Genomic DNA, 16,750 nt, shown 5'->3' with positions numbered 1-16,750 from the left:
AAAATGTTTCCACCCCCATGCTTGACGGTGGGGACGGTGTTTTGGGGGTCATAGGCAGCATTTTTCTTCCTCCAAACACAGCGAGTTGAGTTAATGCCAAAGAGCTCTATTTTGGTCTCATCAGACCACAGCACCTTCTCCCAGTCACTCTCTGAATCATTCAGGTGTTCATTGGCAAACTTCAGACGGGCCTGCACATGTGCCTTCCTGAGCAGGGGGACCTTGCGAGCCCTGCAGGATTTTAATCCATTGCGGTGTAATGTGTTTCCAATGGTTTTCTTGGTGACTGTGGTCCCTGCTAATTTGAGGTCATTAACTAACTCCTCCCGTGTAGTTCTAGGATGCTTTTTCACCTTTCTCAGAACCATTGACACCCCACGAGGTGAGATCTTGCGTGGAGCCCCAGAGCGAGGTCGATTGATGGTCATTTTGTGCTCCTTCCATTTTCGAACAATCGCACCAACAGTTGTCACCTTCTCTCCCAGCTTCTTGCTAATGGTTTTGTAGCCCATTCCAGCCTTGTGCAGGTCTACAATTTTGTCTCTGACATCCTTGGACAGCTCTTTGGTCTTTCCCATGTTGGAGAGTTTGGAGTCTGCTTGATTGATTGATTCTGTGGACAGGTGTCTTTTATACAGGTGACTAGTTAAGACAGGTGTCCTTAATGAGGGTGACTAATTGAGTAGAAGTGTCTAACCACTCTGTGGGAGCCAGAACTCTTAATGGTTGGTAGGGGTTCAAATACTTATTTCACTCAATGAAATGCAAATCAGTTGCTATCTTTTATTTAAAGTTATTTTTTCGATTTTCCTTTTGATGTGCTATCTGCCACTGTTACAATAAACCTACCTATCTTTGTCATTGGACAAACTTACAAAATCAGTGAGGGGTCAAATAATTATTTCCTCCACTGTATGTATGTGCATATATTTTTTATTTTATATATATATATATATATATATATATATATATATATATATATATATATCTAAATTATTTTATTTTTTTAATACAATGCAAGTCTAAGGAACGGTGGTGCCAGGCAGTAGAACCCCCACTAAAAGTGGTGGCATCCTAGTGATATGTGTAACACCCCAGAGTGGTGTTGCCACTTTTGCACCTTGCTACTATCTTTTATGATCTAACCTCTGTTACCTATATAATTATTTCCAGGTCCCTCAACACTGTGCCTTTATAATAATGTTATGTAACTGTTCATGTAATGTGCCATGTCACCAGCAGGTGGCAGCAAACACGGCAGAGCTATAGTTAGATAGAATGGAACTTGCCATTCCACACCCCCCCCCCCCCCCCCCCCCTTTGGTCAGAAGTGGGCCAGTCCTGCTTGCTACCAGAAGGAGGTGGGGCAGTTCTAGTTTGGGCTGGTTGAGACTCCATGTTTGAGCTGCCAGGATTCTAACCTATTCCTTGGCTGAAGATAAGTCAAACTACAAAGTAAAGTGCAGCATAAAGAAGAAGCCAAGTTATCAAGTCAGCTTGTCAGTACAGCATAATGAGAGAAGGATAGAGCAGAGGTGAGTTTGTAGGAGCACCGTGACACATGAAGAGACATTTTAGGCCGCAATATACCACACAGAATTTCCTACACCTGGGACGCGACATAGAGGGCACTGGGGCGCAGCCGCCCATTGCATATGCCATGACTTACTGTGATGGAAATGCCCCTTTAAACTAAACAGATAATGTTTATTATGTATGTAAATTCTACATGTATTAGAATGCTTTCACCCCAAAAAATTATCATCCGTTCACACAGTGTTTTTTCACGCTGATTCTGGAGCATTTCTGCCCCAAAATCTGCTCCACAAATGCGTCAAAACAGCCTCCAATTCATTTCAGTGGTAAGCAGCACTTATGTGGGGAAAAAAAAAAGCAGCATGCTATTGGGGCTTTTTTTTTATATATATATATATATATATATATATATATATATAATATATATATTTTTTTTTTTTTTTTTGTAATGCATCCGTGTGAAAAGCCACAAGCTGAAAAAAATTTTGTTGAAGTAAACACCCATTAGTTTAAAAAAAAAAAAATACATGCAAGGATTCTGTGCTGAATTATTATTTTTTTTTAGCAGATTTTAAAATTCCATTTTGTGAACGTACCCTTACAGATCTCATACTGACCTTCAGTTACAGCTTGTATTATACACGTAATTCAGAGCTGTGTTCAAAATTCTGCAGGCTTCAGAGCTGAAATTTCCCAACAACCCTTGCTATACAGCAGTGTTGCAATAACCAGCTTTGTCCTCTACATAATGGACGACCCTGTGTAGTTTCAGCAATGGAGCTACTTGTGGAAAGCAGATTGCCGAGGGGAGGGGGGGGGGGGAAGATGGTGACCTATCCTGAGGGTAGGATACCTCTTTAAGGGTCAACCTACACTTCAACTTATCTGATTGACATTTTGATGCTTAAGTTCCTGTTCTGCATGTGGAAGTCGTCCATACGTTGCTGAGCTTTCAGCGCATTGTTAGAGAAGATCTAGTGAAGCACGTCTGTCTGAGCTGGAAGGAAGGAAGTCTTCTTGCACACTAAAGACTAGTTGCAAAACTGAGAACGATGAGAACATTCACTTCACACATTTGTTCTTTGGGCGGAATTTCATAAGTTGTGTCACGTCCTTCATGATCTGCGCTGCATTTCTACTATACCTCTGCATAGGGGCCATCTACCAGACTCCTGTAATCCAGGTGATGACGGACCAACATCTGGCACCTGGGAGAAGGAAGGTCCCACCACATTTGGTGAGTTGAGGTTAGAATAATCAACAGAATCTGAGTTGTCTAGAGATGATGGTGGGGAGAGCTCGCCACCAGATCTTCTGATTGATACATGGGGCCACTGAGGTTTCCAGTGGTAGGGCAAGCTTACAGAGATTTTGCAACACCCATAAACTGCGTTGAGTAGGGAGTGAACCATTGATATTTTGGTATAAAAAAGGCGCAATGACTTGTACCACGTTTTCTTAGGGCACAGATGAGAGTATATGAATGCAAAAACTGTCTTCTAAAAAAATTATTATTGAAAGCCACATGGAAAAGCAAATTTAATACACTCACGTCTATATTCCTGCTGCCATGGCAAAATGTGGGTAGCAAAAGAACCAGCTGCAAGTAGGGTTGAACGTGCCCCCTTCCATACATGGTGGTAAGCCTTACATGATCTGTGTCGTGGGTACGTTCTATATATTTCTCTATGGATTTCTTTTCTGGGCTGCGCTCTCAGTACGGTATGCACTTGGGTAGATTTTACATATAAACAGAAGTGGGGGGGGCTTACAAAAGTTTCTGATTTGCTAGAATCAGAATTTTTAGGGGAAAATTTGTAATGAATTTGTTTAGACTCCCCTCTAATAAAGAGGTATATTGTGCTTGGTTATTATAGGGGTATTCTGATTTTATGTGACTCGGTCTTAATCACTGTGCCATATACAACGATGATGTAATGAGTAGAGATGAGTGAATTTCTTTTTTTTTAATTCGTTCACGCTTCGTTTGGTGGTAAAAGCAGAATTGCGTTATGGAGATTTTAACTCTGTTCCTGATCCTGAGTTGGATCGTTTTTCTACCTCTTCTGGGCAAGGTCGGACTGGATCTCCTTTGAGTTCTGTTTGCCAGGAGCTGGCGCTGGTTGATATCTGGCACCACCTCTATGGAAATGAGATAATTTTCTCTTGTTTTAGCCAGTCTTATGGGTGAATGTCCCGTATTGATCTGGCTTTTGCAAGTCGTGATTTGAGTCATCAAATTGTGAAAATGAAGTACGAACCTCATGGAATCTCAGATCACTCTCCAGTCCTGATTTCGTTCAGAGAGGTGGACTCTCCAGTCCCAGGCAGAACCTTTAAATTGAATTCGCACTGGTTTGATGTGATAGGGGAGCAAGGTCGGATAGACCAGGATATACAGGAATTCTGGGGCTTCAATGTAGGCTCGAAACATATCCATTATGTGTGGGATGCATTGAAGGCCCATATAAGGGGCATATATTTTACTAAAATTAACCGGTATAGACTTGAACTTCGTCAAAGGGAACAACAGTTGACAGAGACAATTAGGAGATTACAGGGTGTATTGGTTGCCCACCATAATGAGCAAAACATAACCCAGTTAAAAGAGGCCAATGCACAGTTCAAGATACTCTTATATAGCAAAGCTCAACATAAGCTTCTCTTCCAGGGTCAAAATCGCTTCTGTGAATCGGGCAAAACAGGTAAGTTCTTGGCACGGTTGTTTGCTAATCGGAGAGAGGCTACTAGTATAAGTGAGATTAGGAATTCAAAAGGTAATAGGATGAGGTCCCCAGAGATGATTAGGGAGGAATTTGTGAAATACTACTCTTCGCTTTATCAGTCTAACATTACGCTTAGTCGGGATGATATGGAGCAATACTTACAACAACTAGTGCTTCCCCAGTTAGATCTACAGGATAGGGAAATGTTGGATCGGCCTATTTGTTTGGAGGAGTTGCGATCGATACTTCCATTACTGAAATATAATTCATCCCCTGGTCCTGATGGTTTGCCATTTGAACTGTATAGGTACCATGCTAAATCGCTCCTTCAATTTTTTTTTGCGGGTCTTGAATTAATCCTGTGTATCTGGCTCTTTGCCTCCATCATTCAGAGAGGTAGTGATTACCTTCGTGTTGAAAAAGGATAAAGATAGATGCGATAAGGGATCATATAGAACCATATCGCTCTTAAATACAGATTACAAGATCTTTGCAAAAATATTGGCTAATCGGTTGATGAAGGGTCATAGCCTCTTTGGTACATTTCAATCAGACGGGATTCATTCCGGGCCGACAAATACAGATGAGTCTCTATAGGGTGTATTTGAATTTTTCTGTTGGGGTAGTATAGACCACTCCATCCTGTCCTTAGATGCCGCAAAGGCGTTTGACAGGATGGAGTGGTCTTTTTTTTGTGGTCTACTATGTCTCATTTTGGATTGGGGACTGTATTCATAGAAATGACCCAAATGTTATATGAACAGCCGTCAGCAAGTATTAACATTAACGGCATTGGTTCTTCCCCAATTATGATGCTGCGAGGGATGAGACAGGGATGCCCTCTTTCTCCCCTTCTTTTTGCTCTATTAATTGAACCATTGGCCTGTAAGATCCGTTCAGATAACAGCATAGACGGCTTTGGGGTGGCAGGAGTGAGCGATAAAATAAGCCTCTACACCGATTGTTTGTTTTTGGACCAGGGATGGAAAATCCTCCCTTATGTGATGGCAGTAATAGAGGACTTTACTGTTAAAGAAAACATGCAATGCAACAGCTCACTGCAAACCAAATAAAGTACAAAATTGCATCATAATTGCAAGTGCTATACTAATAAGTTAGAGATGCTTGGCAAATCGTTTTGTACAAAATTATTTGAGCCCGTCTGCCGCACGTCAAGGCGATCTCTAGTTAGACGGGTTCCTAACACTAAATATACTTGTTATGTGCCATAGCGACTATCATAAAATTCAGAAAGTGCACATAACAGGTAAAATTTAGTGTTAGGAACCCGTCTAACTAGAGATCGCCTTGACGTGCGGCAGACGGGCTCAAATAATTTTGTACAAAACGATTTGCCAAGCATCTCTAATTTATTAGTATAGCATTTGCAATTATGATGCAATTTTGTACTTTATTTGGTTTGCAGTGAGCTGTTGCATTGCATGTTTTGTTTAACAGTCTTGTTCTCAGCCATAGCAACGTGCCCCTGCGCTTTGGGATGTGCTGACTGACCCCCTTTTTCTTAATAGAGGACTTTGGTAGATTTTCGGGCTATCTGATTAATTGGTCCAAGTCATCGCTCCTCCCGCTTAACCGCAAGGCCGTAGATGAGGGGAGTGGAGTACGGGTCCTTGCTCCCAATGAAACCCTGGACTATTTACTATTTAAGGGTTAAGATTGGGGTTCCCATAAAGAGGTTTTATGAGCTTAATTTAGTCCCGGTTTTGAATAAAGTTAATATGCGCTTGGCAGAAATTGATATTGGCACAGACTGATCGATTAGCGTTGGTTAAGATGATTATCTTGCCTATTGTGATGTACCTGATGTGTGCCTCCGCAGTTTGGATCGATGATATCTTTTTTTTATAGATTGGAGACTTATTAACGATCTAATATGGGGAAGAAAGATATCTATGGTTGTCGGAATCAGATGGTGGGCTATCATTCCCTTTCTTTCAGGGGTATTATTTATGTGCACAGGTTCAGCGTTGTTGTAATTTTAAAGATAGTTTATTAGCACAATATTTGTCGCAGGTTTTGGAAAAACCAATAGAGAATATTAGTCTGGTTATTTGGGGGTGAGGAAGTCCCTATTGATCCCTTGGTCCCTACAAATGCGATTAAGCTTAAAAGGATTTTGAAAGTCTCCTACTCTTTTGCTTTCACCCCTTTGTGGGAGAACAGGAATCTGATAGAATTCTTCAAAATCACAGATTTTGTTTATTGGCTACATAGGGGGGTGGTTAATGTGTGTCATCTTTTCGTATGTGGACACTTTAAATCTTTTTCGAACTTTAATTTCACTAATAGTACATTATTAGATGTGTTTATGTATTCACATTTAAAACACGCATATGAGGCCTCTAGGAACAAAGGTTATATTTGTCCACGGGAGAATGTATTTTTTTATTATTGTTATGCCCAGATAGATGAGAGGGTTAAGATAGCTAGCCTATATAGTAAACTTCGAACAGCATTAGCAACTGTAACTTTATATAAAAGCTCAAGTAAATGGGAGCAAGAATTGCATTGCTCACCATTGCAATGGTCTAGTATATATAGGAACGTAAGAAAGGCTACAATTTCTAATGCCCGTAGATTAATCCAATTTAAGATCCTCCACCGTTTGTACTATACGCCAAAAACCCAAGCAAAATTTCCCCAAAATAAAGGCCAAGACTGTTCCTGCCCTAAATGTGGATATGTGAACGCGGATTTCAGGCATTTACTTTGGGAATGTAGTAAAATAAAAAGGTATTGGGAACAAGTTTTTGTAGCCCTACAAAAGGAATCCTCCTCGAGGTATAGCCCTGGGATGGTGACAGTGCTGCTGGGAGATTATGCGTTAGATATGGAAGTCCCGGTCCGGGTCAGACAGATCTGGATGAGGGGTTTGATGGTGGCAAAAGTTATTTTAGTTAGATATTGGGGTTTTGTCTCCCCACCTTCGTTAAATGAATGGATTCTGTACCTTCAACAAATTAAAGTTTGAGGATATGGAAAGGAAACGGAGAGCGGCACGTAGGACTGTTTAGACATAGCTACTAGTGAAACTGTCGGTTTTTATTAGAGTTGTAGTGACGACAGACAATTGGGGGGGAAGGGATGGGTGCTTATAGTCTTATTGTGTGTATTGATTGTGAATTTACAGTCCTATTTATAATTTTTGTAGGATTCTGTGATATGTTATAGGATAGTTGACTATTGTTTTATAGTGGCTACCCTGTATTGGCTGTTTTTTCTATTATGATACGTGTTTTGTATTATGAAGAAAACAAAATAAAATGGAATTAATAATAAAAAAAAAATAATAATTGCGTTATGGATTTCGTTACCACGGAATGCATAACAGAATTCTTTTAGAGGCATTCCGTTATTCATTCCATCATAATAGAAGTCTATGGGCTGCAAAACAGATCCGTCCAGTTTCCGTTATACAGGGGAGTCCTCTCCTGCATAACGGAAACGGGACGGATCCGTTATGCAGCCCATAGACTTCTATTATGACGGAATGTATAGCGGAATGCCTCTAAAGGCATTCAGTCATAGAATTGCGTTATGGTCCGTGGTAACGGAATCCATAACGCATTCTGCTTTTGCCACCAAACGAAGTGTGAACAAATTTTATAACATGAAATTCACTTATCTCTAGTAATGAATATAATTTTTATTTTATTTTATTTTTTTACTTATACATTTCCATAAATGGACAAATTGAGGTTTGGTGAGGCCGCAGCGCTCCAGTGAGTGCAGAGGCCTCTTCCTGGGCCAGTGACGTCACATGGCCTAGGCAAAGCTCGGTCCCATTCAAATCAATGGGGCTGTGCTGTGATACCAAACACAGCCACTATCCAAAGGACGGCACTGTGCTTGGTAAGCTGCGAAGAGGCCACAGCGCTCAATTAAGTCATATCCCCCCCCCCCTCCTCCCCACGATACGATCAGATACTGATAACCTGTCCTGAAGATAGATCATCAGTATAAAACACTCTGAAAATAGTTTTTCACAAATTCAATGCAACAGACTCGCCAACACACAATATGCAGCGAGCCACAGGTAGATGGAGTGGGATGCCCTTTCAATCAGCATGATGAGGGCCAGGCCAGAGGAGGGAGATCAGTGCCTCTAGGCGTAGGGGCAACACCCCCATTGCTCATTAGATAAAATAAAAGTTAATATTTCACTAAAACTGAGGCACATGGAAAGAAGGGACAAGGGCTTAGCTTCAGCTGATATTAGCACATGTCTAAAGTCATCTAGTTTAAGAACAATATTCCTGATGACAGAAGCCCTTTAAAGTTTATCGATTCATTTTTTTGTATTAGTGGTCAGGTGCCGTGTTCCTATGTATATCTGGCCTTTGCAGTAATATTGGAAAGGTGACACCATTTATAAGTGGAACCTGTTGCTCAAGTGTGAAACTGTATTTCGGTGCCGCTCCCAGACACTATAATGCATTATGACTGGTTAAGTAGTATGTATTACTGCAGGGTAAAGAGTCTTGTACACGCTAGCTAAATCTAGAGGAAAAAATCTCCTGCATGTCCAATAGCATTAGTACTGGGTGATCAGTCTCGCCTGGCTATGACCTTGGGGGAAAAGTAGGATACGATATATAATACAAAGCTGTGTGCGGGCACTTTGTCTCCATGAAGAGGTCCAGGTGTGAAAGGGATAAAATGTCAAAATTACGTCTGAAATCAAATGTTAATCATATAGAGCTATAAAACCAGTGACTAATGCATGTAATAAAGTAACACAAAAAATGGCAGTGATTTGTTAGTTCAAAGTCCAGTCTGACGGCGCTGGCCATCGTGCCGATGCCTATTCTGATCAGAAGTGTGTGCAAAATGTCCCAATACCCTGTTCATACTGTGCGTTTCTAGTATAATCTGCCAGATCTAATAAATGAAATAGAAAAAGAGGTCCAGCTTCTCCAAAAAGTGACCATCTTTATTTTCTTAGTGGCGATTTAAAATCCATTATCCAATAACAGCGTCTACACGTTTCGGACCTTTTTGGTCAGGTCCTTTCAGGCGAGCGCAGCCACAATTACCCTTTCTAATCTGCCAGATCTGGGACAGATGATTTTATGAGTTATACACAGTTTTTTTTTTGGACAATTTATCCTGGGTGGTACTACCCACGGGTGCACCTGGACCTGTCACTGGCCTATCTCATCGAACAGGTATCTTCACATGAGCAAATTTATTTATTTTTCCCCACGGACCATTAGTCCGTGCCAAGTAAATTGCAGCATGTTCTATATTTGTCTGTTTCCCCCCCAAAAAAAATAAATGAATGGTCCTGCAGGATAAAGGATGGAGTCCATGTGCTGTCTATTTTTACTGTCTGAAACACAGAAAAGTTTTACGTTGGCCGTTTGAAAGAGCTTATAGGTTCTGGCCAAAAAGAGGTGTGTCAAGTTTACCAAAACTGCACTGTATGAGCTATGCTTCAGCGGGTTCTCTAGTCTGGAAAACCAATTTTCAGATATATTATTAAGGAATAGAGAAGAGATCAGTCAAAGTGGAGAGCGACTACAAAGAGTGCTTTACATGGACAGCTGATTAGTTTAGTTGGGAACTGTTTAATACCTAAAGGAGTCATCTGGGGTTATGATATTGATGGCCTATTCTCATAGTGATCTAGAGGGTTCCTAGGGCCCACCAGTAAAATTCATTCTGGGGGTCCACTGTAGAGCTACTGCAAATAACACCTATTAGGTAGCCGCAAAGTAGGCCGCTCAAGATGATTATGGGTGTCCCCAGGGGCAGATTGGGAACCTAAAGTAGCCCTGGAAAAAATACTTAAAAGTGGCCCCATGTTGTAGGAGGGTCTAAATGGACAGGAGGCGGGCAACAAAAGTAGAGGGGGGGGGGGGGGGTCAGCAATCCCATAACTCAAAATGCCACAGTGCCACACAATATACTGCCACAAAAGCTGTCCTTCTGGGTTGGACTTCAATAGAGGCTATATTCTGTCCTCCCCAGTTGTCTCTGATTTACGATATGGAGAAGGGGGCTTAGGAGGTGAGATGCAGGACATAGTGGAATTCTAAAAGCATTAATTACCACTAAAGGTTTATTGTGTGTACCCAACCAGTGGCAGTGATGGAGGCTTGGGCGGCCCCCTGGGCATCGGCCCACCAGGAAATTTCCTTGCAAAGTCTAGGGCCAATCCACCCCTGGGTGTCCCTGCAGTGATTTCAAGAAGGCAGGTCATGGAGAAAGAGGATGGTGGCTGGCCTGCCTCTGTGCCTAGAAGTCATCTCTGCCAGTCTGTGCCTACAGAGCCAAATAGTACCTCTCAGTGTCCTACTGTGGCCACATAGAGCCAAAGTAGTGCCTATTGGCTCCAGTGAAAGTCTCCTGTCAGAGCAGCTACCCCTTACCTCGGTTTTGGGATGGGACAAGCTGAATTTGCTGGGATTGTCACCAAACATTCGTGACCGTCTCAGCCTGTTTAGGACTGTTGGCAACAGTAGGGGCTCTTTTGGCTTCTTTAGGGCCTGGGTGCTACTCTTACACAATATGCTGCAAAATCAGAACGTTCAAAGATAAAACTAAGACAAAACTCTATCAAAGATCTACAATATGACACAAATGTTCAATGTGCAATCAATATTAATAAGTAGTAAAGAAGTGTGTAAAAACCCAAGGGTTAATGATGGTGTGTTGGTACAATGTCTAGTTGGCACTACAGGGCAGACTCTAGTGCCAAGTGAGGCAAGTGACTATAATTTGTATAATGCTTTGACTGGCATCATTGGCACAAAGTTGTATCTGCTGCTGCCATCTGCTGGGGAGCCGCTGTATATTGCTTAGCTGACACGGAATAGTTCTATAGCCATAGGTAGAATTCAGACTGTAGAACTGACCAGACACATTAGATGAGGGCTGCCCGGACCCATCGATTTCATGCTCTTCTGGAACATAAATATTCTTTACCTTTTCTCCCCTAGCCCGCTATGGGGTTGTCATACTCTCATCAACCGACATTTCTCTAAGGCCTCATGCACACGGCCGTTGTTTTGGTCCGCATCCGAGCCGCAGTTTTGGCGGCTCGGATGTGGACCCATTCACTTGAATGGGGCTGCAAAAGATGCGGACAGCACAAAAAAAATATAACCTGTCCTATTCTTGTCCGCGTTTTGCGGACAAGAATAGGCAGTTATATTAATGGCTGTCCGTGCCATTCCGTAAATTGTGGAACGTACACAGACGCCATCCGTGTTTTACGGATCCGCAATTTGCGGACCGCAAAACGCACAACGGTCGTGTGCATGAGGCCTAAGGCTAACTATGCATATTACATTTAAAGGGGTTGTATGGGATTAGGAAAAAAACTTGGCTACGTTCTTCTAAACACAGTTGCACACCTGTCCACTGGTTGTACAGAGCCTTGAAAAAGTATTCCCACCCCTTGAACTTTACACGTTACACCCACAAATGTAAATGTATTTTATCTTGATAGGCCAACACAAAGTAGCAAGTGTGTGCATGGTTTTCAAAATTTTTTAGAAGTTAAAATCTGAAAAACCATATATCCTTTTCTTTTCCCTTCACACATACTTGCTACTTTTGTGTTTTGGTTTGTCATCTAAAATCCCAATAAAATGCATTTTAGGTTTGTGGGTGTAAAAAAAAAAAGTGTTTCTGGACAGATATGGCACGGTTTCTGAGAAGTATTGCCGCTCAGTTTCTTGGCGTGCCATATTTTAAAGGGAACCTGTCATCAACTTTATGCTGATCTCACTGAGGGCAGTATAAAGTACTGACAGAAATGCTGATGTCAGCGGTGTGTCACTCATCTGCTAAATGTAAGTGGTTGCCGAGAACCAGGATCACAATCATTACAGCCTGGGCCTGGAAAAGAGTCCAATCTACCTGAGAAGAGTCCTGGTTATTCCTAACCTCCTGCTCTCCCGTCCATCTGCTGATGATTGGCAGTTCTCTCCTAGAGAGAAAGGGAGAAAACTAGGTAGAAGACGGTCAGTCATCAGCAGGTGGGCAGGAGAGCAGGGACTCATGTATAACCAGGACATTTATTTTTTATTTTTTGCGGACTGCAAAACGCATACAGTCATGTGAACTTGGGCTACTTTCACACTCTCGTTTAGTGCGGATCCGCCATGGATCTGCACAGCCTGATCCGTTCAGATAATACAACCGCATGCATCTGTTCAGAACGGATCCGTTTGTATTATCTGTAACATAGCCAAAACGGATCCGTCTTGAACACCATTGAAAGTCAACGGGGGACAGATCAGTTTTCTATTGTGCCAGATTGTGTCAGTGAAAACGGATCCGTCCCCATTGACTTACATTGTGTGTCAGGACGGATCCGTTTGCCTCTGCATTGTCAGACTGACACCAAAACGCTGCAAGCAGCCTCCAGAGTGGAACGGAGACTGAACGGAGGCGAACGGAGGCAAACTGATGCATTCTGAGCGGATCCTTTTCCATTCAGAATGCATTAGGGCAAAACTGATCCGTTTTGGACCGCTTGTGAGAGCCCTGAACGGATCTTACAAACGGAAAGCCAAAACGCCAGTGTGAAAGTAGCCTTACCTAAACATGGCGTCAGCTGTGAGCCGTCAGGCAAGCCTCACAAGTATCATGTAAACTGACTTTCTGTTAACTGGGTTACACCCCTATGCGAAGCGCCAAAAGCCAAAGTGTATAACAAAGAAATATTTTGGGTATAATAGAATAATTAAAAGCTGATTAGCTGTAAATAAGGTTGGCCATTCCCCCTATTCAGGGTGACCAAAAGGAAGAGAGTGAGTGGACGATAGACACACCACTATAGCATACCTATAGTCACAATATGTGGAAATAATCACATATATTAGCAATATGACTGTGTATTGAAGTAGTCAAAGACAATAATCAACTCTCTTCACGGGGGGTGGCCAGCTGGATAAACTCAAGACACCAGCATGGACCAATAACCCCCCAGCCAGGAGCGCCTGTAGTCTTCAAAACTGATCGTTGCCCAGTAGGAAGGAAAAGGCTTCACCTCAGTATTGTTGTTGAAGGCTTTGGCTTCTGGTGACCCTATATATAGGGCTGTGAACATGCTAGTAAAGTGTCTTTTGGCGCCAAAAGGGGAACACATGGGGCGCTGAAGGTAACTGTCCGCCATTAAGTCTATTCTGTTCACTCCCTTTTACACACTGATCTCTTTTAGTGTGGACACCCCTTCCAGCTGCCTACCCTTGATACACCATTTTTTCCCGGCTTCTGTTTTCTCCTGTTCTCCATCCACTGGCGCCTCTAGTTATATCCTATCTCTTGGAGTCACCCACTAGATTGGATTAACCCTCGCTTTTTTTCTTTCTCTTTATACCCGTATTTCTGTTAACTGGCCAGGTATCTCGCAGGTGACTAGTAATCTATTGTGGAGCAGAACGTGCGCAGTATATACAGTATTACTACCTGCAGCAGCACCTCATGTCTGTCAGTGTCTGTGCAGGAGCAGATGTGGTGTTTTTTTTTGTTTGTTTTGTTTTTTGCACTAAACTTTATTAACAACATGACAACATCACCTAGAGACAGGCGGGCGGCAGTAATGTAGATACTGCAATAACCACAATACAAATCATGATTCCACCTCTAGTTCCATCTAGTTATCACAGGAATGTGTCCTGTGCGCTGCCCCAACACATGTATATCATGTAACACTGCTGCTTACTGAGTGTTTCAGTTAGGCCTCTTTCACACGACCGTTTTTTGTTTTTCTTCCCCGTTTACGGGCTGTTTTTTGTGTTCCGTATACGGTCCGTATATGGAACCATTCATTTCAGTGGTTCCGCAAAAAAAATGGAATGTATTCCGTTTCCGAATTTCCGTTTTTCCGTTCCGTTGAAAGATAGAACATGTCCTATTATTGCCCGCAAATCACGTTACGTGGCTCCATTCATGTCAACGGGTCCGCAAAAAAAAAAATGGAACACGTATGGAAATGCATCCGTATGTCTTCTATATCCGTTCCGTTTTTGCGGAACCATCTATTGAAAATTTTATGCCCAGCCCAATTTTTTCTATGTAATTACTGTATAGTGTATATGCATACGGAAAAACGGAACAACGGATCCATGAAAAACGGACCACAGAGCACTGAAAAAGCCATACGGTCGTGTGAACTCTGCTTTAGACAATGGATACATTACACAGGACTGATCCAAGGCCATTCTACTGCATATAGGGGTCAGCCGTTTGATATAAGAAACGTATGCATGCAGAATTTGAACTACATGTATATTAGAAAATTGTATGATTTCCTATTATATAAACATTTAAAAAATAAAAAATGTCCTATTTTATATAAACAAATTAAAAATAAATAAATAATTGAATACTCTAAGTTTCAAGTAGCTTTTTAGATAACATCCTGCAGAAAACTTTTGTAATCTGTTATTGCAGTCTAAACTGTAACTGATTCTCCAACATGTCTCCTTCTGCACATGGCATGGTAAAATTCTCCTTTTGGGTTGGCATTTTAGGAGTTAAGCATAGCTTAGGTAAAGGAGCCGCACTGTGACAGGTACAAGGTCCTCCTGCAAACATAGTGAGCAAATAGCAAGGAGATCAGGAGAAAACCGGCGGCGCTATACAGAGTCGTTGTCTGAAGGAATTACTTGGTGTTACCGGATCGGGGGCCGGGATGCCGACCGTCAGTTGTCTCCTGTTTCAGTGCATCTGTGGCCCCCCTTTGTTACAGAAACAGGTATTCTGATCCATTTGTCTTCTTGTATTTCTAGATTTGTTTGTTACTCTTAGGTATTTATTGTAAAACACATTGGCATACTGCTGTAGTACTAGTTGTGGCTGCAGTATGTGTGATGTACAGTATAGGCCTACAAATATGTATAAAATCGAGGGACCATCACTGCCCTAGGATTTGAATATATTTATGGAGCTCTTGCTGAGAAAATGTTGGTTATATCAAAGGTAAATTCAGATGGAAATTTTGTGCTGAACTGGTCATATTGCATGATGCAATGGTGACCTACAGGGGTTGTCACGTCAGCAACTGGTCTTTATCCTGTAGAGAAAGTTAATACAAGGCACTTACTAATGTATTGTGATTGTCCATATTGCCTCCTTTGCTGGCTGGATTCATTTTTTTCCATCATATTACACACTGTTTGTTTCAAGGGGTTACGACCACCTTGCAGTCCAGCAGCGGTGGTCGTGCTTGCACACAATAGGAAAAAGGTGCTGGGACTGCAAGAGTGCACATAGGCACGCATGTGCAGCAACGGTGGTCGGAACCCCTGGATATGAGCAGTGTATAATGTGATGGGGAAATTAATCCAGCCAGCAAAGGAAGCAATATGGGCGATCACAATACACTAGTAAGTGCCTTGTATTAACTTTCTCTACATGATAAATGCCACTTGCTGGTGAGACAGTCCCTTTAAAAGTCAAACCCAAAAAAATGACCAGACTTCATTTGTGTGATTTACGATTATCTGGTATTTTAGGATGATCACTGAACTGCAGCGATTCCTGGTAAAATGACGGTGCCGTTCATCCGGTGTGTAAACAATATGGCTGCCAAGGCTTTCTCTCCTAGCTTTCCCAGACTCTTCTGCTACGTGCAGCTGTATAAAAGATAGATTCCTTGGTATCAGGGGAAGCTGATGACCACACATACTAGTGGGCGTACACGCAGGGAGGTAGCCCATGTGCTGCTATAGGCCCCTTGGTGAGAAGGAGCCCGGTCTTGGTGGGTCTTATCCTCTTTGCTGTTGGGTGTAGAGAACCTGGGCAGGACTACCCTCCCCAGAGGAACATCATGGTTGACAAGCTGGAGGTTGTGCATTTGGCTGAAGGGTAATGGGATAGTGGTGGAGGCAGAAACAAATTCTACGACCTACAGTCCTGGTGGCAAAACTTGAAGCCATAATGGGGACCAGTTTGATCTCTGCAATGGGTTCCCTCTCTTCTGTATATGTCACTGTATTGGATGGAAATGAGAAGCCCGTTTACATGGGCATTGCCTCTGTGGAAAAGATCATCTACTTGCTCATTGATCGCATCTTTTATGTGGACATAAAAATAATTGTTGGCAGGAAAAAATTATGCTTTTCAGGTACCCCAATCAAAGTTTTTTTTGTCTGTGGGCCCTTGTCACACCACTACGCTCTTCCCCTTGCACCCCCTCCCCCAGCAACATTGCACCGCCAAGCTCTGCCAGCCTACTAAGCCTCACTCTCAGCTTAAAAGTGCAGCCTGGGCACTAATACTACTGCTTTACAGCTGTGAAAGGCCCCCTTGGCCTGCTTGTGGCCCTAAGAATTTGCTTGGTTTGTGCGGTGGTAAAGTCAGCCCCTGTTTGCAGCAAATCCCCCTCATGTAAACTGCTTTGTCCCCATATAGTACGATGATTGCACCATTTAAATGTACTAAATGAGTGCCGATTGACATGCTGTTCCATCTATGGTCGTTGGTGGGAAGAGCGTCTTCCAATGGAA

At 42.4% G+C, this 16,750-nt stretch overlaps 1 protein-coding gene across 5 annotated transcripts in view; it reads left to right on the top strand.

Annotated features, from left to right (window-relative positions):
* The window catches only part of SPATA13 (spermatogenesis associated 13), an 81,869-nt gene that overhangs the window by 10,979 nt on the left and 54,140 nt on the right, over positions 1-16,750 (top strand). Inside the window, exon 1 of one of the 5 annotated variants that reach the window (XM_040426197.1) lies at positions 2,559-2,773. The exons of 3 other annotated variants lie outside the window; for them this stretch is intronic. In XM_040426197.1, the coding sequence (XP_040282131.1) occupies positions 2,654-2,773 (120 nt within the window). In that variant the 5' untranslated portion in view covers positions 2,559-2,653. Of the gene's footprint in view, positions 1-2,558; positions 2,774-14,870; positions 14,998-16,750 lie in introns of those variants that run through there. One more of the 5 variants, XM_040426196.1, reaches the window with a different exon arrangement.

The sequence above is a fragment of the Bufo bufo genome, chromosome 3 (assembly GCF_905171765.1).
Source record: "Bufo bufo chromosome 3, aBufBuf1.1, whole genome shotgun sequence".
NCBI classification, from domain to species: Eukaryota; Metazoa; Chordata; class Amphibia; order Anura; family Bufonidae; genus Bufo; species Bufo bufo.
The sequence above is the reverse complement of the archived record's forward strand: the minus strand, read 5'-3'. Positions and strand labels throughout refer to the sequence as shown.